The sequence below is a fragment of the Anser cygnoides genome, chromosome Z, assembly GCF_040182565.1.
Source record: "Anser cygnoides isolate HZ-2024a breed goose chromosome Z, Taihu_goose_T2T_genome, whole genome shotgun sequence".
NCBI lineage: Eukaryota > Metazoa > Chordata > Aves > Anseriformes > Anatidae > Anser > Anser cygnoides.
Genome location: NC_089912.1, coordinates 3834459 through 3857552, shown reverse-complemented (window position 1 = coordinate 3857552; position 23094 = coordinate 3834459). Strand labels below are relative to the sequence as shown.

General features: G+C 40.2%; 1 protein-coding gene and 1 long non-coding RNA gene across 7 annotated transcripts; one reads left to right on the top strand and one right to left on the bottom strand.

Annotated features, from left to right (window-relative positions):
• Positions 1-588: 588 nt before the first annotated feature.
• CETN3 (centrin 3) lies at positions 589-16750 on the bottom strand. Of its 6 annotated transcripts, none has more exons than XM_066988549.1 (5): positions 16608-16750; positions 13050-13185; positions 11265-11379; positions 7989-8180; positions 589-1033 (listed from the first exon to the last, which is right to left on the bottom strand). In XM_066988549.1, exons 1-5 carry the CDS (start codon positions 16622-16624, stop codon positions 990-992), a joined length of 504 nt encoding a protein of 167 aa, XP_066844650.1. In that variant the 5' UTR covers positions 16625-16750; the 3' UTR covers positions 589-989. The 6 variants fall into 6 exon arrangements, with proteins under 6 accessions (XP_066844650.1, XP_047907572.1, XP_066844651.1 ...); XM_048051615.2 differs by having other exon boundaries at positions 16617-16639; XM_066988550.1 differs by lacking the exon at positions 16608-16750 and adding an exon at positions 16456-16549.
• A 616-nt stretch (positions 16751-17366) lies between these two features.
• Positions 17367-22233, top strand: LOC125180598 (uncharacterized). Its single transcript, XR_007159299.2, has 3 exons — positions 17367-17573; positions 19491-19603; positions 21499-22233. It is a non-coding gene; the product is annotated as an uncharacterized lncRNA (long non-coding RNA).
• The last annotated feature ends 861 nt before the right edge of the window (positions 22234-23094 follow it).

Below are 23094 nucleotides of genomic sequence, written 5' to 3'. Positions count from 1 at the left end.
ACACTTGTTGATAAACCCAGAATTACTGAGTTAAAAGAGATTTTTCTTCTGACAGGAAAGATAATAACAGGATTAAGCAAGACAAGCAAATTCTTCATATATAAAGAGATTTGAAATTTAAGAGGCAGAAACTACAACCAATAGGCAGGAAATGCAGAATATCAATCTGATATATCAATCTGGAAGACACCTGGTAAACTAGAAATACACCCAGTCTTTCTAACTACTTGAAAAATTAATTCCCTATAATGCTTTTGTCCCAACTAGATACTGCAGAAAGAGCATCTACTCATCATAAACACTTGCCACTGTTTCCACAGGTATCAGTGGTGTAGATACTGAAAATTAGAGACACTGGTTGTCATCTGCATGACTTACCGACATTTTTGCTACAGTGTTTATCACCATGCATAGTTGCATGCCCTCTGCCATCATAAAGGTGGATATGATTGCTCATTTAACGTTACCATTCATCTAGAACAGAAATAAAAATCTATAAATGAAAAAAACACCACCAAAAAAAAACAAACACATTTTCTTTGAAGGATTTTAAATTATTGTCTGGCTCAAATAAAACAAAAACAAGACTTTCAAGTAGCAATAGTAGAGAATATTTTATTAAAATGGAAGCTTGTCAAACCTTATGTATCAAAACTAAGGCCATAGCTAATCATAACACAAAGTCAACTTCAAAAGGCTCTTATAATACCATATAATTTATAAATCTTATACAAAGCTATTTTACAAATGAGTACTCAAACATTCTGAAATGCAGCTTTACTTCTTCTAATATGCTGTATCAACTATTTAAGTGACAATATTTAATGACACAAAGTACCAAAGTATCAGTTTATAAAACCTGTGTTATTTTGATCTCTGAGGAAACTAATCTTCTACATGACTCTACAGAAACAAAGTACAAAATATTGGAATGGCAGATGTCACTAATTCCTCCCTTTTGCGATGAATTCATTTCTTCTTTTCTGATGTTAAATGTCTCCAGTCATAATAGCAATGAACTCTTCTTGATTGACTGTAGAAAAAAAAAAATTATTAGACAAACAGCAAGTACCCATAAAACGAAAGAGAAAACAACGTATGTATCTGTATCATGCTTTTCACTTGAAGGTTTCCAACTTAGTATTTGTTGGGTCTGACAGATTGCTAACCACACTTTATACATGTTTTCTTTTTTTCCTTCTAGAACAGAGTTTTCATGGTTCTTTTTTTGCATGTAAAAGGGTAAAGTCAGAATGCAATCTTAATTACGTGTGACACTTAAGCCAGAATCTAGCTTGTATATAACAAGCTACTATTTCTAATGCTGAAAGTAAAAATATTCTAAAAAGAAAACAAAAATAATAGAAAAGTATTTAAAAAGATGCCTAAGCAAAAACATGCCACTTTATGACTTTAACATATATTAAAATGTTAAAAATGGTAAATAAAACATATTAAACACATGCTTCTCGAGTAACAATGCAGCAGTTCCAGTTACAATCAAATTCTGTTTTATTCCTCAAGTCATCATTCAGACCTTTGTGTTCCTCCCCCCTAAAAAAAACAAAAAACCACACACCCACACCATCATTTTCCTCTCTGCCAAACCTGTAACACTTGCCAAAATACAAAATGAATTTTAAGATAATTTACTAATGATTCAATAAATTAGCCAGAATTAAAATGGAGTTTTGACAAGCTTTTCCCCCGTCTGAACTTTCTTCATTTTACAGTTATAATTAACTGAAATTTTACACAAATGTACTCGAAGAAATTAAGTCATAATAATAAATTAATTAGCAGTCATTAATTATTTTGCTGCACTTATACCTGAGCTATTGACCTTACTCATATGTTAAAACAGAGCCACTGTAGAAGAGTTAGCCAATGAACATGTTCACTCTGCAACTAATTACTGCGCTGGGGAATGATTAGACTAAGTCAGTGAAACGAAGAGATCAGACACGTATGACAAATTTTCCCTGACAATTATCTACCCCAGCCAGCGTACCCAAGTTATTCCTAAACAAAGTATTGCAAAGCATGAGTTACATTTAAAGCCAGAAGAAAGCAAAGCAAATTAACTACGTTAAAGATATACATTTTTTAAAAAATAAACCTAAATCTGCCCTCTTGCAACACATTTAAAAAAATAAGAGACAAGTTATTTTAATCTAGTTTAGGACCATACATCCTGAAATGTTAGTCAGTCACCGTATTCTACTACACATAAGAACAACGTTGTCTGTGTGATATTAAAAAGCATCTCTACAACTTTATCTCATTAATATCTTCAAATATAACCATATATTTCTATACTTGCTAAATTTATCATATGTTGAGTTCAGATTATTACAACATTTCTGCAAGTCCTCTCTTATGTACTGGTATGTCTTTTCCACCTTAATTATACTTTAATGCATTTTTGTTCTTAGAATGTAGTGGCTAGAAATGGTTTGATACTAATCATCATCATTTTGAAGGTTTATGTTACAAAATAGATATCAAGAAGGCGTGAAAGAGCTGAGAAACAGTTCTAGCAATTTAAAAGGGGAATATATCTGGAACAGACGCTGAAATAGTTAAGAATATGAATAAGAGGAGAGGATGGATGATTACAAAATATATACAGGATATTTATGTGTACAAATATTTATCAATTCATTCCTAGAAAGTGAAGGTTGAAGGTCAGAATGAGGAACAACGAACAGATTTAAGGAAATAGAAATGATGAGTTTGGGCCTGTTTTGGCTCCATTATAATGCTTTACATTCAGCAATAGTTCTGATTCTTGGTCAGTTAACTGAAAACCACAAAAATATGAAACTTATTTTCCAGGTTTTGGAATTATCAATTAAAGCTTTTCTGCATATAAAACAAGTGGTATATGGTTTAGTTATACTGGTCAACAAGCAGCATATTGCTTTCCCTTGTTGAGCCTCTGAAATTACTTTAAGTTACACACAAAAATGAAAAGAGATTAGATATCGAAGCCAATAAGTTGCTTTAAAAAATACTTACAGGTTATCTTATTTAAGATAATTTCCAGTTTCACTGTTTACTTGATGAAGAGAGCAACAGTCTCAATCTGCATGACCTTTCCCAACAGCAGTTATCTGAAGAACATATCTGGAGCCCAAAGAAGCTTTTCAGTAAGCCACATTAAACAGGAATCCAGAGATGAAACTTAATCAGTTTAGTTGTAAGAAAAGCAATTCGATGGAACCACACACACATCTGGCAGATGACCACAGAAATCTAGCTACACCCTAAAACGTAACAACTGAAGTATGATTCCAACGTCTGGCAAAGCTACTAAGATTTTAAAGATGAAAATGAAGTAGGCTATGGTCAACTGCACAAATCAGGCAAAATTATCAGTATAAAATTGCTGTTAATAATGTGAAGCCATTGGTTATTCTCAAAGTAGTCAAGATGTCAGAAGAGGGACAAATAGTTAGCTTGGGCTCAGACTGCACCCGACATTTTACACCTATTCTCTTCTACTGTCGCTTCTGAAGACTCTTCCCTAGTCTTTAGCAATCTTATGCAAGGTTGTGAATTAAATGGCTTGCGTTTCTCCTAGCTACATACAAAGTAAATTATGTATCTTTGTTGGCATTTAACAAGGAGTAAGCTCTGAATTTCCTCTAATTCACTTACACAATCAATTTCTACGAATACACTAAATCTATTAAAAGATAACAAATGCATAATTCTGTGTTGAGAAATTAATTACTCTTAAAAATTTTAAATACCTTTTGAGTTACTGAACACTAATCCTAAAATCACAGCCCAATCCCTTGCTCAAAGCAGGCTAGCTAAATCACATTGTTCAGGCTCTGAAACATCTCCAAGGCTCCAGTGCTTACCTACCTTCATGGTCTGAAAAAGTTACAGCATCCAGAAAGACCACCACTGATTTTAGAGGTCTGTCTTTCTCCTGCTGCCCAGGACCTACGGCATACCCCCAACAGCCCAAATGCTCATTGCAGCATGATACAAATGCCTTCCTTTGTAGGTAAGCCTGCAGGCACATCAGCTTGTCAGTCCAATATGAAGAACTAAATGCATGTCAAATTATTCTATTTCTATGGTACTGTTCCAGGACATTACCGACCAGAGGGCAAATATTAGACACAGAAAAAGAGGCAAAAGATGGAAATACATATTACATTATTTTTACCTCTTCAGCCATAAGCCTGCAAGTAGGACACTAAGCACTGAACTTTAAGAAAAAATCCAAAATACAAGACCGTTGTATTTTGTTGCAGAAGAAAAATGGAAGTAGTGGATTAGATTTTTAATTCTAACATTTGGATTTGAAAATCTTTTCCCATAGTAATTAAACAGACTTGCTGTTCAGAGCGTGCAATGCTCAGCTCCCTGCATGGATGTTCACCTCCATTTCCTGTAGCTGAGGACTACACAAGGCTACTACAAGAGCTACACAGAACAATCAGATCCCAGGTATTATCAAGTAGATTGAACAACCGAGATTCATGCCTTGACTGAATTTTCACCTCGTAAAGGCAAATTATTTACTATATTGTTTGGAATCAATTGTTTCTGCCGTAGGACTATGGAAACACTGTGTTTATGAGAACGGCTAAACAACTCTGCAGAAGAGGAACGGAACGCATTTCCACAATGTACCAAGGACTATTTTTTTTCCTTTTTTTCCCCTCAGTACACTGACAACATGATGGATGAGTAAGTTAGAGGGTCTTTCATGTGTTGCCTGGTTATGCGATGGACTACTGAAAAATACAGAAAGAAAAGGTCAAAAAGGCAAAAGGGAGTAACATTTTCTCCCCAGAAGTACTGTGCTGAGACTGACTGCTGTTTAACAAGAAACAAAGATAATACATGAAAAAAAAATTATGTATGTTTACATTATACATTCTAACCCACCTCCTGACACAACTTCTACCCAGGTGTTTGTGATATAATTTCTCAAGACTATTCCAGAAATATTCCACAGCCAGTTTCAATACTGCACACATCCCAAAACTGGAAGCCAAAGGAAGTTTCGAAGAACCACAAACACAAACATCCCTACCAAAATATTCTCTGGTTCAAAACATCTTTGTTCAATAATGTTGCTAAGTGAAAATAAAATATTATAACGATAAACAATTTTTGCAACCTTCAAACAAACTGCAAAGAGAAATGTGGTAACAATTCCCAGTAACCCAGGTAATGGTCCTCAGACTCCGGATCTGTTCACAAGTTAGGCACAATGAAATGCGAAGCTATCACAGCCTTCCCTAGCATCAGACTTCCCTCATTTTCATGACATACATCATCATAAAGCATTATTACAGTTAATATGAAGAAAACGTGGACTTGGAGAGTTAAGGAAGCATATTAATTCAGTAGAGCTTTTTTTTTTTTCACCCTCTCTCCATAATTTTCTGCCAGAATCCAAGACCCAACATTGGATTATGTTTCCTTTAGATGCATCTACACAAGACAAAAACTGCATGAACTGACAGCACAGAGTTTCTAAAAACAGCCATGCTCCAAAACAGGAGTCACTCTTAAGACCAGCAGTATGAAAATAAGATGATTTACCTTCTAAGGCAGATGTAAACATGTTGAGAATACTTTAACAGCAAATTTGTCAGAGAGTACCAGCACAGCTCAGTAGTTTCACTACAAAGATTAAGGTTCAAGCAGCCTTAATATCACATAACAGACCTTATTTCCCTATGAACACAACAATCTTTCAAATGTAACAGGAGTGTTTAACCACAAGTGGTATTATTCCTGTATTTAAGGCATCAGTTAAAAATGCTACCAACTAATACTTCCAGATTTATTTTCCTTGGCAGAAAAAGAAGGAGAACTAGATGACAGTGAAATTTTGTTACTTGACCCAGATGTTTGAAACTGAACAGAACAGTGACTCACAGGATTATTTACTTTTTCAGAATGAATCTTAAAAGCTAGCAGCAGCATCGGTTTTCTTTAAAGGACAGAAAACACAGAGCATTATGGATAAACAGTACCATATACAAACATTATGCTGCCAGTCTTTCATATTCAGTCTTGTGCTAGACTACTCTAAGAAAGAAAATTAACAGATAAATAAGGAAAATGAGCTACGCACCCTCAGCTGATCAACTTGTATTCAAAATATAGCACTAATCCAAGATAATTATGACCTTCCTGAAAGGAGCTAAAGGTCTATATTAACTTCCAGTGACCAAACAGTGATACATCAAAGACCATCCATGATCCTGATACAGACGTCTCCACTGGCAACTCCAGGAGAGCAACAGAGAACAAAATGTGCGTGTGGACTGATGTTTCCTACTTGCTCTCACCTCTATAGCTACACCTTCAAATAAAACTAATATGAGTCTTCAGAGAAATAAACAAAAGGAAATACAGGCAATGCAATGCTATTATAACTATTCCTTTTTCAAAAGGAAACAAGCTCAAAATAAAGCATATATCAAATAGCTAGTCTGGGTAGATGGCTTGCTATGCAGTTACTGAAATCGATACCAATGCAAGAAATGTGTGGGAAGACACACCTGGCAGTGTGGAGGAACACCAGAATTATGCAGTGTGGATTTATTAAGGAACCAGGGCCTCAGAAAAGAGAGAGATACCAGAAGACAGTATCTCCAAAAGGAAAGAAAAGTTTTCTCAACAATCCACTAACTCTTGTAGTAACATTGTCAACAATACCACTCTAATGGCAATTAAAACAGGGAGCTTTAGCTATCTTTGCCTTCAGGCTCCCTGTTTTCACCACTACAATGACACAAAGTTAGCATTTCCACAGCACTGATCTTGTTTGAATGGCCTGTTTTTCCCCTTGAAAGAAAACCATCTGACTGTTTCAGTACTTGAGTAATTACAAACAAGCACAGGTCAGCAGCTGACAAACTTGCAGTTGTTATTCCACACTCTACCACAAGCAGAACAGAGAAAAGTATCTGTCAGGGCTGACATCAATGCACTGTCTTTCCCCCACTACTGGAGTTTTGAATCCAACAGATGTTGTTGCTGACAAATATAAATGTTATTGCTTCTGAAAAAGGTGACGAACTGCTACTGAAATCTCAGACGAGAATCACCAAAAAGAAAAAAGAAAAGAAAGAAAGAAAAAACTCAGAAGCAGGTTTCCGTGATTCTTGGAAATGCAGCATCTGTGTTGACTGTCTGAAGTGAGTGGCTCCCGAAATCCATGTGTTAAGGTTTCTGGTATAAATGTAAAGGTTTAAGTTAAGGGGAAGGAGGCGGGGGAAGACACCAACATTAAGCTGAAGCGCTTAGGAAGATTTAATGAGCATAGCATCAAGTTAGATTTGTTATTTCATTCTTTATGCAGCTAATAAACCACCTCTGCAGCCCGCTCTGTATGGACCTTGTTGATTGCCCTGAGCCATTTTTCACACCGAGTTCTTCAGCACCCCTGAGTCCAGAAGCACATCAGAGACTCATCCCAGCTGATGCTGCTTGGACCCAGGGTTAAGTCCAGCATGATTTATTAGTCAGGTACAGATTATTACACTAACAGGCAGAAATCACAACAGTGACACTACCACTTAAGAAATATTGGACTAGATGATCAAAAGAAGTCCTCTTAGCACTTTAACCCTTTTACTGATTCATACAGAAATAAGAATGTAATGTAGCACAGGGACTCTTCCATGTACCAATTCAGTTAGTTCTACTTTCAGCTAAACTTTAACAAATCTTTTAATAAGCATTGGTTGATTAAGAGTTGTGATGAATTTGAGGATGAGAAATCAATTTGGTTTTTAGACTCCACCACGCATTTCCAGGGCTAGTAGGTATCAAAAACTATTTCCCTTATATGTAAGCTAAATCAAGTTTGAGCTGAGAGTTATTTAAAAAAAAAAAAGATGACAATGTTAAAATTTCAGGCATTTTCAAGATAATACTACATTTAAAAAGGGAAGAAGATTAAGAATGAACTATATGGGATTTTAACTCTTAATACTTACTTTCTCCATCTCCATCTTTATCAAATTCTTCGATCATAGCCCGTAGTTCTTCATCAGACATATTTTCACCCAGTTCTCTAGCAACCCGACGCAGGTTTCTCAGACTTATTTTACCAGAGTCATCATCATCGAACAATTTGAATGCCTTGAGTATTTCTTCTTGTGGATCTCTGTCCAATATCCAGTCTGTCACTGTAAGAAGGACGCTGAAATTAGACTAAAAGATTCTAAAGGGTAAATTCAGAATGACAAACAGACTGAGGTGATAGGAAGAATGTGTATTTCAGATTTGAACTATTCTTCCATTTTTAATCTATGCCAATTCAATATGCATAAATTGCTTGGCAGCTATCTGACCTTTGTCAACTCTTCTCACAAGTTGAGTTTCTCTTTGGCATGTACCAGTTACAGGGGAAAGCTACATGGTAGTTTAGACACACTCATGCTTTCAATAGACTTTCCTATATAAATTGAAAATATACATGTGCCTACTCTGTTCCAAGCTTGCACTTCAGAAAAAAAAAAAAACATCAGCTCTGACAGACAGATATTTTAATTTGTTTATTTTAAATGTTATGATCTGGACAGAGTTTTGACTTGGGGAGAACACTGAAACAACACTAAGTAATGAATAACATTCATATGGAACTTCTCTTTTAGATACAAAAGTGCCCCCCCCAAAAAGAAAAAAACAATCCCAATGTGGGAATAAAAATGTTGGTTTTGCAGAGTTACATTGTTTAAAGGTAAGGAATGGGGCATTGAGATATGCTTGCAGTGATAAGAAAACTTAGCAGGTGACCTTGTAAAATGCAGACAACCAGACTCCTTAGAACAATTAGGTGAAAATCACGGTGTTAAGTCAAGTCAGATAAGTGAAGAAACATTACCACTTCAAACAGTAAAAAAGTCAAAAGAAATTTGAAATTTAACAGGCCGGCAACTGAAGGCCATGCATTGTCTGTGAAGCATCAGATAGATTGCGAACCTGGATTACCCACTCAGTGGGGAAACAGGGGAGGGTCCTGTCATCAAAAAGTATATAAACTGTTTTGGAACCAGGAGGCGCGCTCCTGCTTGTGGGGCGCCCGCCATTGCAATCGCAAATAAATTACTACTTCACTGAGATCCTCGCCTGAGCCTAAGCTATTGGCTGCGGAGCGTTTCTCACACCAACAACAAAACCAGAGCCCAAGGGTTATGGAAAGGACACAGGTATGAGCTGCAAGATGTTAATTTTGAAAGAATTCACCAGTCTTGGTTATTCCTTTTATCAAATCCACTTGTTAGCTTCTGCAACAGAGAAGACAGACAAACTAGCTTGTTTCACAAAAATATTTTGCTTGTAATTATTTCAGACATTTCTGAAATACCTTCACATCTTTGTACCTGCTAGTCTTGTACTACAGGACTTACTAAGACTTTTACAAAGCCATTAAAGATACACCATCCTCATTTGTGCAAAGAGAAGCACTTAGCATCTGCTACTGTTTGCAGATGGAATGCCTCCTCTAGCTCAGTGAACCTGAAACGAAACTATTAGATTCAAGCTCAGATAAGCTCGCTATAGTAATGAGGTTTTCTTATTTTCGTATCTCTATATATTTATGCATTTAGGTATTTATATAATGTATACTAAAATGCATATAAAAATCTCTCAGATTTTTATTTAAACATTTTTATCTAAAACTACATTGCATAACAGCACTACATCATTTGATAAATTCTACTTTTTCTGGCAGAACGGCAACTGCAACACTAGCTGAAGAACAATAAAACACTATGTCTCTAAATATCATAGGTCAAATGTCTGTACAGAACAAGACAAAATACAATTGTATCTTTATACATTTCAGATGGTCAGTTCCAACATTTAAAAGACAGATTATAATTATGCAAAACTGATGGCTCAACATTTTTTTTAAAAACTATATTCAGCCAGCTCTTCAGAATAATAGTTTCTCTAACCTATTTTCTCTAACCCCCTGATCTTTCTGCTACAGCTGGTATCAAGTTCAACTCTGTGACAAGGACATATCATGTTATAACTGCACTCAAATCAGATTCAAGTTTTTGGATTGGTGCAATTGCCTTCCTGGTGCATGTTGTGCTTTCTACAGGACTTTTCCTAGCTTCTCACAGCACTTTTTGACTGCCTACCTTGTATTGGTCCTGGCTGTGACAGAACTGAACATTAGGACCTAATATTAAATCATTTTTTTTTAAATTTTTTTAATAAGGACTGATCAATTTTATTCCCCCATAGACTTCAATTTCCTTTTGACTCAGAATTTGCTCTAACTTGGAATATGACTAAGGAAAAAATATTACATGTCATTAACAACACATTTTCTCCAATCCTAACCTGTAAAATCTCTAAAGATTGCCACATTTACAACAATAATTGTTTCACCATTACCAAGCAGATTGTTATTTGTAGCCAAAAGCTAATACACTACAATGGTGGTTTTTTTTTTTTTTTTTTCAGAAACCTTATGTAAATTTAATACCCTGAACACATGGAGTGGAATCATGAAATAGAGATATAAAGCTGTAACATATATATGAAGGGATTCCAGTTTATATTTTTGGTAAATACGAATTGTATACAAAAGTACAAATTATGTCTAACAATCAAAAAATCCTTAAGGAAGTGTAATCCCTCATTTTTTTAATTCTGCAGATCACTCCATATACAAAGTATGTAAAACTATGCAAAACACACACTCTTCAGATGAAAGAAGCAGCCTAATGAAATTCACTGTTTTTATCGGCAGCTGAAAATCCTTGATGTACAATACTTAGCATCTGCTTCAATTTCTCTTATCTTTGTTATATATGAAATCTGTATTCAGTTTACAGTTTGTCTCTGTGTGCACTCCTTCCCATGAAAACCAGTGCCAACTACTTTTTCCGAGTAGGAAGGAGAGTCTGACAAAAATCAATAAACACAAAAACATCTACCTCTCAAGTTAGGGGCTATTCCTTTGTAGCATTTTTATACAGATAAGGAATATGTATAGCCAGTTTCCTTTTACACTGCTGTAAAATGTATTCATCTCCATTTATCAACCGACTACTCAATATACAAAGAATTACTTTCCTTCACTATTCATGTTTCTGAATAAAAATATGAAATTAAATCTCCCTCCTCTATTTCCCAGTAGAACCAGTAACTGAAAATGCCCACAAAGTACTCTGCCCAAACTCCAGTCACTACTGTAGACTAAGTTTCTCTGAAGGTAGTCTTCTAAAGGTATAAAATCAAATACATACCAACTTCATTAAAATCTTCAAAAGTGATCCTGCCTGTTGCTTCTCGATCATAATCTTTAAGTATTTTCAGTACATCAGCTTTTTTCACATCAAAACCCAAGGCTCTCATTGCCACCTTTTGGAAGAAAATGGAAGTGCAACCAAATATGAATATTAAACTACAGATTTTAAAAGTTTCTTATTTTTAATAAGCACCTTATTGCCCAGGAGTGATTATGCATATCAGTGGGACAGCAACAATAATAAATAAAATAAAAGCAAAAAATGCTTTGTATAAAAATATCACCTAAAATTAGCATTAGCAAATAGAACATCAGGTTGTAAGTGGAAAAAACAGCCTTTGCGTTTTCAAGAATATTGTAGAATGTATAAAATGCTTTTTAGGAAAAGCAGACTTCTATCCTGACTTTCAAAGAAGTTTCAAGCACTGTCCCTTCTTCCAAGATTAAATTGAAAAACATTCTTTAAATTACTGAACATGCCTAAGTTTACAAGTCTTCCTACAAGAGACTCAATTTACCACTTTTCCACTGATACTTATGTAACTATAACCACACAAACCAATAATACTTATTTTTCCATTAGGTTAGGGATACATGCTTAGTTTCCACATTTCAACAGAGATGGCAATTCTCAGCACACACTGCCTTGACTGCATTCAAACATATGGACATACACTAAACCAGAAATAGAAAGCCACAATCCTATTCAATATAGCCTTTCAAAACCTATGCTACATGCTGACTTTGTAGAGGAGGAGATATTTCTTTACTCTATACATTTCTGTTCAACAGCATTAAATTCAGGGGCACCATATTTAATTGGACAGCTAATAAACGTATTTCCAGTCAGACAGCTGGGAATGCAAAGCACACTAACAGGACAAACTGTACCAACAGTCCCTAGTAGTACCCTACTTATAGCTTTCAGCAGAGACAAAATACCCAAACTCTGAAATAAAGGTAAAATAGAAAATATTTTTACTCCTTTCTTGAGTTACTTGATAAAGCAAGACTGTGGAACAAGCAGGTTGGATTAGGCATTTCTTCCCCAAATAATCTTACTCTACCGATGACAGGAACACTGGCCTCCCCAAGCCAGTATAATTAGAATAGCAATTCATAAAAGGCTTAAAGAGCCTTTAATAAACTAATGCAATGCTTCCTGAGACAAGAGGACTCACTAGGAACAAGGACTGCCATCCCAACCTCCATTTGCTGATAGCTAGTAACAGGAGAGGCCTCCACTGGGAAGTAAAACTACAGAGTCCCGTAAGCACCGCAAAAAGCACACCTCATTCCTACAGACCATAGGCTCCCTGCTGAAAAATGCAAAGTGGGTAAGCTCTGGTTTCTGGTCAGCAGCTTTATAAACCTGACTTACATCTTTTAGCTCAGTTTTTTTAAACCTGTGGATTTTCACACCACCAAGCATTACATTATCTAGCGCCTCTAAAAGGCACTACAAAACAGCTTTTCAAGAGCTGTTTTCCCACTTACTCGTCTGCACAAGCTGCACCTGGGGAGCATTCAGATCTCCGTTATAGAGAATGCCAGAGCAATTCCATTACTACACTGCGTAAAATGAGAGGACAAAAGCTCAATCTTACATCGGTGCAATCAATGCAATATTTGCAATTTCTTTTTTGAATATCTCCACTCCTTCAGCCTGGCAGGAGATGTGACACATGGAGCATTTTTAAAGGTGCAGCTGCCATCATAAAAACTCACTTAGAAGGAGATATATATTGCCTGTCCTAAAATTAATTAAACGAAAAAAAAATACCTTCAATTCGTGGTAATTTATTGCTCTATCTTTGTCTGTATCAAACAACTCAAAGGCATCTTTAATTTCTTGTTTCTGTTCCTCAGTCAGTTCTCTTCTCTTCTTCTTTTTCATTTTGTCCACTGAAAGCTCATTCCTATACAAGAAGAGAGAAATTCAATGTAAGTGATTACTGCTGGGACAATACCACTATAGATAATGTTTTCCACCAATAAGAAACTCACCATAATTGCACAGATCACTACCGTCCCCATCCAACATCTCTCCAGCTTGCCTCCTCCCAATATAAAATAACACCCAAAACAGACAAGCCCGTTGTGCATGCTGAATAGCACCTCTACTCCCCCATCCGAAATAAAATCAGCAGAGGTGAGTTGATCAATAACAAACCATCAAAAAGCGTAAGGAAAACTACCTGTTGAAAAGAATGCTCGACATTACAAACTAGATTAGCAGCTGAGATGACACAACTCCTGAAAACACCTTATTTCTAAGCTGCCTAAAAGAGTTTTGAGTCACAGATGCAGCTACAGCTTTAACATTTAACTTGGACATCCAGCTGCTACAGTGGGTGTTGTGTGCCACAAATCTTCGGCTTTTTTTTTTGCCAGAAGCATTCCACAGATACTTGACACTTAGGGATTTCTTTTTTTTAAATCCTTTATTATCATAGACACACTAATCTGAAAACATTTTTGATCTGCTTCTGTTGCATATAAAAGGCTCGAGTCCCCCAAATCAGCAAATATTAATCAAAGACAAATCTTTTTTTCCTTTGCTGGCCTAGAAATAAGATTAAATATTCAGGTAACAGAGACAGATAGAAAAAAAGTCACGGGGAAAACAGGGAAAAAATGCAGATGACACAGGTAAAGGCTACTCAGATCAAGTAGCGGTGTATCATTTTTGCTCTAACTGTGCTTTATTTAAATCAGAGACTGAATGCTTAATACAGAGTGATTGCTTGGAAGATGTCCGCCTCAGAGCAAGAAGTCTAAGAGAAGTTGTGCACTCGATCAAGGTAAAAGGTGATACCTGCTAGAACTCTCAGAAGGCTGAAAGCACACTCTTGGAAGCATCAGGTATGCACAAAGCTCAGCAGGAAATCATCCTGTCAATAAACTCGGCTAACTGCAGTGATAATTCCCTCCACTCCGCAATCACAAGGCCACACTTGAAGTACTGCATCCAGCTGGGGGTGCCCCAGTACAGCAGAGGCTTTATCCGTTTTCTGTACTCTAAGGCAGACCGTGATCAACGCCTAGGTGGCCGCAGCACCTGATACAGGAGAAGCTGAAGGAGCCGAGTTTGTTCTGACCCAAGTGACGGGGGCAGAAGGACCAGGTGGGGACGGGCCACAGACATGGCATTTGTGTTGTCCTTGTGGTGGTTTTACACAGCTGGGCAGCTGAGCTCCAACACAACCGCTACTGCTCTCTCAGTCCCCCTCCTGAAAGCATGAGGGGGAGAAAATACAATGCAAAGGGCTCAGGAGTTGAGATAAAGACAGGAAGATCACCCAACAGTTACCATCACAGGTAAAACAGACTCAGCATACAGAGAGTAATACAATATATTGCCTATTACTAACAAGCTAGAGAAGTAAAAAACAAAAAACAAACTAAAAAAACCTCACCCCCCTCTACTCTCTTCCATCTCTTCTCCCTGAGCAGCGCAGGGGAACAGGGACTGGGGGCTGTGGTCAGTCCCTGACGCTTCGTCTCCACCGCTCCTTCACGGTCCCTCTCTGCCCCTGCTCCCCGTGGGGTCCCTCCCACGGGATGCCGTCCTTCCCGAACTGAGCCTGCGGGGGCTGCCCACAGGCAGCAGCTCTTCAGGAACTGCTCCCACACGGCTCCGTACCACGGGGTCCATCCCCCAGGAGCAAACTGCTCCAGCACGGGTCCCCCACGGGCGGCAGCTCCCCCCAGACCCCCTGCTCCTGCGTGGGCTCCTCTCCACGGGCTGCAGCTCCGGCCCGGGGCCTGCTCCTGCGGGGGCTCTCCATGGGCCGCAGCCTCCTCCAGGCCACATCCACCTGCTCCACCGGGGGCTCCTCCACGGGCTGCAGCGTGGAGATCTGCTCCGTGTGGGACCCGTGGGTGCAGGGGGACAGCCTGCTCCACCAGGGGCCTCTCCACAGGCCGCAGGGGAACTGCTGCTGCCTGCCTGGAGCACCTCCTGCGGCACTCATCTGGGGGCTGCAGGGCATGGTCTCACTTCTCACTCTCCCTGCTGCTGCTGACCAGCAGTTTTTGTTTCCTTTCTTAAATCTACTCTCACAGAGGCACAAAAAACATCAGTTACTGGCTCAGCTCTGGCCAGCGGTGGGTTCCTTTGGAGCCTGCTGAAACTGGCCGTTATCTAACATGGGGCAGCTGCTGGGCTCTTCCCACAGAGGCCAGCCCCCATTGCCAAAACCTTGCCACATAAAACTACAGTCCTTCACTGTCTAGAGGATTAGATAGAGAAGACAGAGACAGGCTCCCCTCAGAGGTACACATCAAAAGAACAAGAGACAACTACAGACTGCAACAGGTGAAGCTGCAAGTGGATCTACAGGAAAACTCTCACATTTATGTACAGGAAGAGCCGCAATGGCAAACTGAACAACCTCCACTGCTAGAAACATTCAAAACCCAGCCGGAAAGAACCTCGGCAACCTCCTGTAGCTTTGAGATGGATCATACTCTGAGCAGAAAGCTGGACTAGATGGCACACAGAAGCCCTTTCCCATCTGGTTACTGTGTAATTCTACATGCTTTCGGGAAGAAACCTATTATATGTTCATCTGCAACAGAGAAAAAATGCATGCAGCGCCACATAACGTAAGGTGCTTGAAGGTAACTGATGTACGAACGGAACATTGCTTTTCAGGGGTATTTATTTTCCAAATCCTGCAGCTAGCCGCTTTTACTTCCCTTTTACTGAAAAAAAGGGCTATCTAACTTCAATCAAATCCAGCGATTAAATGCACAGCTGCGATTTAGGCTTCAAGCACAGCTGAGGCTGTACCACAGAAATTCCCAAAGTGGACAAGGATGCATGCTGCACAAGGTGAACCTGGCACAGCATAAGTGCCTCCAGGAGCAAGGAGCCTTGGAGGACAGCAGACAGGCTCTGGATTAGCACAGCTTTGAGCAGCCCCAATGGCCCTTGGTTGGCTGCACAGGGAAAGCAGGCATATTTGTAAGCCTGAAAGTGGATTATCACTGAACTCCTGTGCAAAAAGGACCCTCTTGTCTGCTCAGGTGCTTAATAACCGCACAAAGAGCGCTTCTTCAGGGGACACGGCATCGCCCCAACCCCACCATTTTGGTGCCACCCTCCCACTACCGCCGCCCGAGGCGCGAGGCGCCCTGGAGACGAGTGCAGCGGGCGCCCTGGAGACAACCCGCAGCCTCACCACGGAGGTGAGCGAGGCTTCAGCGCCCCGTTTTCCCCACGGGTGACAACCACAGCCCCGCACCGGCCGCCCCTCGCCGCACGCAGCCCCCCGCCGCCCGGCCGCGACCACCCCCCTCCTCCGCCCGCCACCCCCCGCCCTGCCGCCCCCACCTCACGGACAAGCTCATGCTGCTGCCGCCGCCGCCGCGCCGCGCCGCCTGACTGGCTGCCGGCCGCCGCTCGGCCCGCCCCCCTCGGCTCGCTGATGGGCCGTCGGGCTGTCACTCAGCAGCGAGGGGGCGGGCCCGGCGTGTGGGGGGGAGGTGTTATGGCCCAGGTTGGGGGCCGCCATCTTGTGCGCCTGCGCTTAGGGTGTGTGTTTGTGGGCGCAGCGTGCGTGGGGAGATGTTTTGTTTAGCCTTTACGGCTTCCTAAGCTTAGAATCGTCTCGATTTGGCCTCCTAAAAATATATTAATCCATATATATAAAGTCTGGTTTGACACTTAACTCCAAGCATAACAGCCAATCCAGGCTGTACAGCCTGATAGCAGCATGACGAGTTGTAACGCTAAGATTTCAGAGGCAACCCGCATCACAAGGTTCATAACCTTAATATGTAGCTCCAGTGCCACGAGTATTGAGCACTGCAAACCAGTCAATGCGACGTGACATATTCCGTGGCTGGGGGAAATACTCAGGTCACTGATAGCACTGACATGAAGAAGTGTCGCTTCAGCATACCATCAGCTGGCTTCACTGTGTGTCCCTGCTGCCTTGTCATTTGGGATGCCTGTTAGTGGACAGGGCTCTTACACAGCCAGTGCTAACAGTACAGTCCAATGTAGTTCACTGGACCACACGGATGTTCAAATCTCTGCTGTCATGAGTGAAGCCCTACCTAGATTCACTGAAGGGGCTCAGGCGTTGAAGTCCTGTTCTTAGTGTTCATCACTGACTGACAGCACATTACATAGGTGTTTCACATCTGTAGACACACAGATTTCCAGCAATAGATCAGGCAATGCTAGTTAAATCTCCACACTGAACAACTTTGCTGCTCACTAGTTACAGATTTGTGAAGATGCAGCAGGTTGATCCTAGGTGCTCTACTGGACCTGAAGAGCTGGAATCAGTAGGTATGCTCAAGACATTTATCCTGAACAAAGTCAGGCAGAGTCAAGGGTTATTTGACTGGCTCTTCATATTTTTTCTGCCCCACAGATCAAGTAAGGAGAGGCACTGTGAGGAGTTTGTAATTGTTCTCTGTGAACAGATGGCACCTTTGTAATTAAAAGCATAAATTATTGTCAGGTTTAACTCTCAACCTGCACTGTAGCAAGACTTTTTATTAGAGAATTATTAATTTCAGTCCTTGTCATTTGGGTAGATCTCCAATTAGATGCATTCCTCTGAACAATTACCTGTTTGCCTTCAGATGTGGTTTTCCCCACCGTTTGGAGCAGGGAGCTGAATACAGATCCTGAATGTGGGTCACAGACCTCCGTGCTGGCCGCTCCGCAGTCAGGGCTCATCACGTGGAAGCAGTTGGTGCTCCGTAGTAAACAAGCGTACCTGCAAACAATTTTTGCACTTTATAGAACATAGACACGTGTCCAGAGAGAAAAGGGATGCACTAAGTGCAGAAAACACACTCTCAGAGCATGGAGGAGGTGGTGCTATAAAACCCACAGGAATAAGCACATCGCCATGTGCTCTTGCTTATAAATTTGATGATTGTAAGCTAGTCCCATTTACAAGTGTAGGAAGGGAGAGTGTCTTACCATTTACAACCCTGGAAACCAAACTTGCACTGTTTATAAATATAGCAAAGCCAGCTGCTGTGTTCATGTTGCACATGAAAAGGGGATGCCAGGAGTTCAAAACCAAAAAGACAGGCTAGAATTATAATAGCTAAAGGTAAATATTTGATTTGGGGTATAGTAAGTGAGACTTGTGAACCCTTACATTTTCCAAGCTGGCAATACCCCTTCTAACGTTACTACTTATGAGTAAATGGTATTAATTAGAATATCACGAACAGGGGCCTCACAACTGCGTATTGCCAGTTTTGGAAGGAAAGTAATTGCTTATATTTGGGATATCCTTGAAGGCTCTACTGTTAGATCTATCTTCAGCTTTTAATTAATTCACAAACTCATCTACTGCTATATGAAAGCCATTTGTGGATCTGTCTGCCAGCCATATATTCATTTTGAGTGAATGTTTCCTTCTCTATTCCTAATTTTTTTTTTAGAATTGAAACCATGCAGCTGTTCCATTGTCCCAAACAGAATTTTACAAATCTTGTCCCACCTGTTCAAAATCAGATTAAATAACATAACTGTCTGATGTAAAACAGGCTGCATTGTCAATAAAATTAATCTAGAATCTTTTAAAGCCATAGTTTTGCTTTGGCAGACTGCATTCAATGTCAGGTGTTGCTTGTCCACATCATTCTTACGACAAATCAAAGGCACAAAATCAGTGCAAAAATAGAAACTCATATGAAAAGCATAGCACGTGTTCTAGCCAGTTTGATGGAAATGTATTCCTGTACACATCTGGGTCGATCGGCTGAGCAGTCCCTTACTTGCTAGCTATGATAAAGTGATGGAAACACTGTCCAAGGCCCTTTACAGAGTCCTCCCCGTGTCCGGGTTCTTTTTTTCCCCAATTGTAATTGCTGTAGAATGCCTCCTACCTTCCCAAGGCTGTGTTGTACATATATGGGGACACATACAGGCAAAGTCAATTATTAGATTGGTTAGATTATCCCATCCAGTAAAAGCTGACTGGTTGGAGAACTACGTAGCAATGACAGAACAAGCTGGAAATGGCTTGAGATAGCATAGCAAAAAGATAATAATAAACTTAAAGCACTATTGGCTTCTACTTGAATTCTGGAACGAAGTATATTTTTTTATTATTTTATTTTCATGGTAAATTTAAGGGCTTATTTATTTATTTATTTATTTATTTATTGTACAGAGATATAGTCCCCAGTGGCATCTTTCTGTCTGTTTGTTAACCTTCTCAGCAATCATTTCCCTCAGGAGCGAGCACAGCAGCTCTGCCACTGCACTGGAGGCAGCTCCTGGCTGCGATTGTGCCACTGGACAAAGCCCCTGCACCCAGCCCAGCAACAGCTACAACACCTTACACACCTGTAAGTAGCTAGTAACAACTCTGTATGCTCTGTATGTCAGAATATATGTCAGAGAGGAAAAAAGATGGGATATTCTGCCTGTGCATGCTCTGCAGGAGTGCTAGCTAACTTTGAGGTACGAGTACACTACACAAAGCAAGAGGGTGTTAATGTGTAAGCTATATGTAAGCTAATGTGTAAGCTATAGTGGTAAACAGATTTAGCATCATCCTACACAGTTGTCTTGGCCAATTACGCATGTCACAGGACCAGGCTGCTATCTGACTAGCCTGGATAACCCTGTGCTGCACCACAGTGTGGGCAGTCTCAGTATTGCTTGTTTTTACCAACAAAACTTGTATGTAATATTTAGCTTTAAATAATGTTAAATTTAAAATAAAACCTACCAAGTCTTTGCTGTAGAGAAATCCCTTCTACATGAGCAGAACATAGGCTGAAGTAACCTATGTGGCAGCCTGAAGGCAATTCTTATTTAGGCAATGATCCTCTTTGTGACTAAAGCAGCCTCCTTAAACTCTGTAGCTCATTTCCTTACCTGCTAAGCTGTAGGAAGGACAGCCGTGTATATCCTCCGCACAGAGACTGAGAGGAGTTACAAGCATAAAGGGAGACAGGATCAGAATTCCAAATGATGTTAATTAATTTATGAAGTGGTCTGGAATCGGTAATATTAAAAGGATGAATGCAAGTTGAAAGAAAGCACTTTCTTTCATAGGAGAAAACTTAATTGCAGAAATGTAAGATGCAAAATAGTTGGGTAGAAAACACTATTATAGAGAAGAACATGGAGATTACAGTGAACCAGAAATAAAGATATTAACAAGGGACGGGGAGCTGTGGAATGCAAGGTTGAACCTGGTCTATTCTGCTTGGTGCTGGTGGAGTACAGCTCTACAGAGCATAGTTAAAAGACAAGAATAAACAAAGTGGAAAGATTTTGAGAAAACAAAACAAAACACAAAGGTATTAAATTCATCCGTATGTCAAATTTGTTAAGCTTTTTAGAGACGACTGGTTTAAAATCATAGAATGGTTTGGGTTGGAAAGGGCCTTAAAGCCCACCCAGTGCCACCCCCTGCCATGGGCAGGGACACCTCAACCAGAGCAGGCCCCATCCAACCTGGCCTTGGGCACTGCCAGGGATGGGGCAGCCACAGCTCCTCTGGGCAGCCGGGGCCTGGGCCTCACCGCCCTCTGAGTGAAGGATTTCCTCCTAACATTTAACCTAAACCTGCCCTCTTTTAGTTTAAAGCCATTCCCCCTTGCCCTATCCCTACACCCCCTGACACATTTAGGCACTGGCAGGCCGCTGTGAGGTCTCCCTGGGGCCTTCTCTTCTCCAGGCTGAACAACCCCAGCTCCTTCAGCCTGGCTTCACAGGAGAGGTGCTTCAGTCCCTTGATCATCCTCGTGGCCTTGTTATCAGCAAACTTGCTGAGGGTTTGCTCAATGTCACCATCCATGTCACCAACAAAGCTGTCAAACATTACCGGTCCCAATACTGACCCCTGAGGAACATCGCTGGTCACTGATCTCCACCAGGACATTGAGCTGTTGACCACAACTCTTTGAGTGTGGCCATCCAGCAAAATCCTTACCCACTGAGTGGTCCATCTTATCCATGTCTCTCCAATTTAGAGACAAGGATATCATGGGGGCAGCGTCAAATGCTTGATGTCAGTTTCTCTTTCCCTATCTACCATTGCTGCTAACAGTTTTCTGTTATGTAAAAAGATGTTATACTGACCCTGCACTCAAGAAAAACAGCTTAATTTGTAGAAAAGTGTAATTTGGACTGCATGTGAAAAATCTAGGAGGATCAGTAAGCAATAATGTGTTGTGGAATGAACTTTAGGACTGGTTGGTGAGTCACAGGGCTTCCCTTCGCCTGCCAGGTTTCTCAGCTTGTGCTTCAGACTGAATGCTCCATGGGTGGCCCACTACAAACATTAGGAAGGAAAAGAAGCTGCTTCTCCAGGTGAGGTAAAGGGGGAAAAGGTGGGGAAACTCATCAGGAGGCATAGCCGTAAGTCTGGGGAGGTGTAGCAGCAGATAATGTGGGACAGAGGAGAAAGTTGGTAACAGGCCAGAAACTTGGAGCAGTTGAGGGACCATAAAGAGAACAAGCCACGGAGAACTGGATACAGTGGGGGCAGGCAGACCTGCAAACCTCACACTTAATGCAAACATTCTGCTTCTTTGCTTGAAGCTGGTACTAGGTGACCTCAAGCTGGTCTTCTGCAGTCTTCTTTCTTCCTACTTGTTTGCAAAGGAGTGCAATAAGCATTTGATTTCTCATCTGCAAAACAAACCTGTCTCCTTATCTGCTGAATGCCAACGAAAATGTTCATTCTTGTAGCTAGCACAATTTATCATATCAAATCCGATGTCAAATATGGTAGCTCTCAAAAAGTCCAGTACATATAGCAAACTTCCTTTGATTCACTTGATACCAAGTGAGAAGGACATACGCTTCTCTCCCTGATAGAGACAAATCTGAAATGTTTTATGACTATGGTTAGTTAGATATTATGACTATGATTAGTTAGATAAAAGGAGGTTTAGAAACTTTGCAAGGGTAAATGATGTTCCAAGCCTGGAGGACGTGTCTGAAAAGATCAGGTGAGGAACTCAGGGTATTCATGTCCTTGGACGTGAAAATGACTCAGCCTAGTATGCATGTCTAAGCTGAGTACCGACCTATCCACAAACATCAAGAATCTGAAAAACCATCAGTAGAAACAAAAGCACATACTTTAACAAGTTATGGGAAATAGTGTACATATATTTTTTTAAATCCAATGAATGTTTCGATTGTATATAACCCCTGTAGCCTGGACAATCCAGCACACACACTAGGTGGAGCAATCATGCGTCCAGCACCGTCCAGCACCGCAATTAAACAATGCCTGTTTTCTAAAACTCCAGACTGAGTCTTAGAAGAGTTTCTTTGACCGACTTCTACAGTATCACACTTGCAAACCCATTAATAGAGGAACAAGTAGTGACAGCAATGAATTCTGCTGACACATTAGGTTCTGAATGTTCCTGTTTCAAACCTGGGCATTAGAGCAGGTCAGCAGGCAAAAAGAGGTAATTCAGAGAGGAACAAGCAAGGGAAAATAGAGGGATGGGGGGTAAAGGAGGCTGGTTGCATGTAAACAGACTCCTGGTCAGTACCCATGCCTGGCCATGCCCTGTGCCTCATCGCTGCAATCTTTACTGTCTTCTTGCCAAAATCCATTTCTCAAGATTTTCTGGGGGCACCCAACTGTTTCCATCCAGGCCAATCTGCACAGGCAGCCATGTATATGCGTATAGGACATGTGGAGCAAGTGCGCTCATGTGTGTGTCTCTTCTGGGAACACATGCAAATTTTCTTATCCTTTAGATAGAACCAACATTGTGATATTTTTAAATTATTTTTATTTAATTGCATTGCATTCCTACTAATTACTCATTACTTATTCATTTTCCTAATAAAATCATTT

Coding starts and splice junctions, on each gene's coding strand:
- CETN3 (XM_013199136.3), bottom strand. CDS start 14,128: ATGCTTCCAAGAGTGTGCTTTCAGCCTTCTGAGAGTTCTAGCAG. Junction 11,380..13,049: donor TAAATTACCACGAATTGAAG/GTATTTTTTTTT, acceptor TTCTTCCAAAAG/GTGGCAATGAGAGCCTTGGG. Junction 8,181..11,264: donor TGAAGATTTTAATGAAGTTG/GTATGTATTTGA, acceptor TCCTTCTTACAG/TGACAGACTGGATATTGGAC.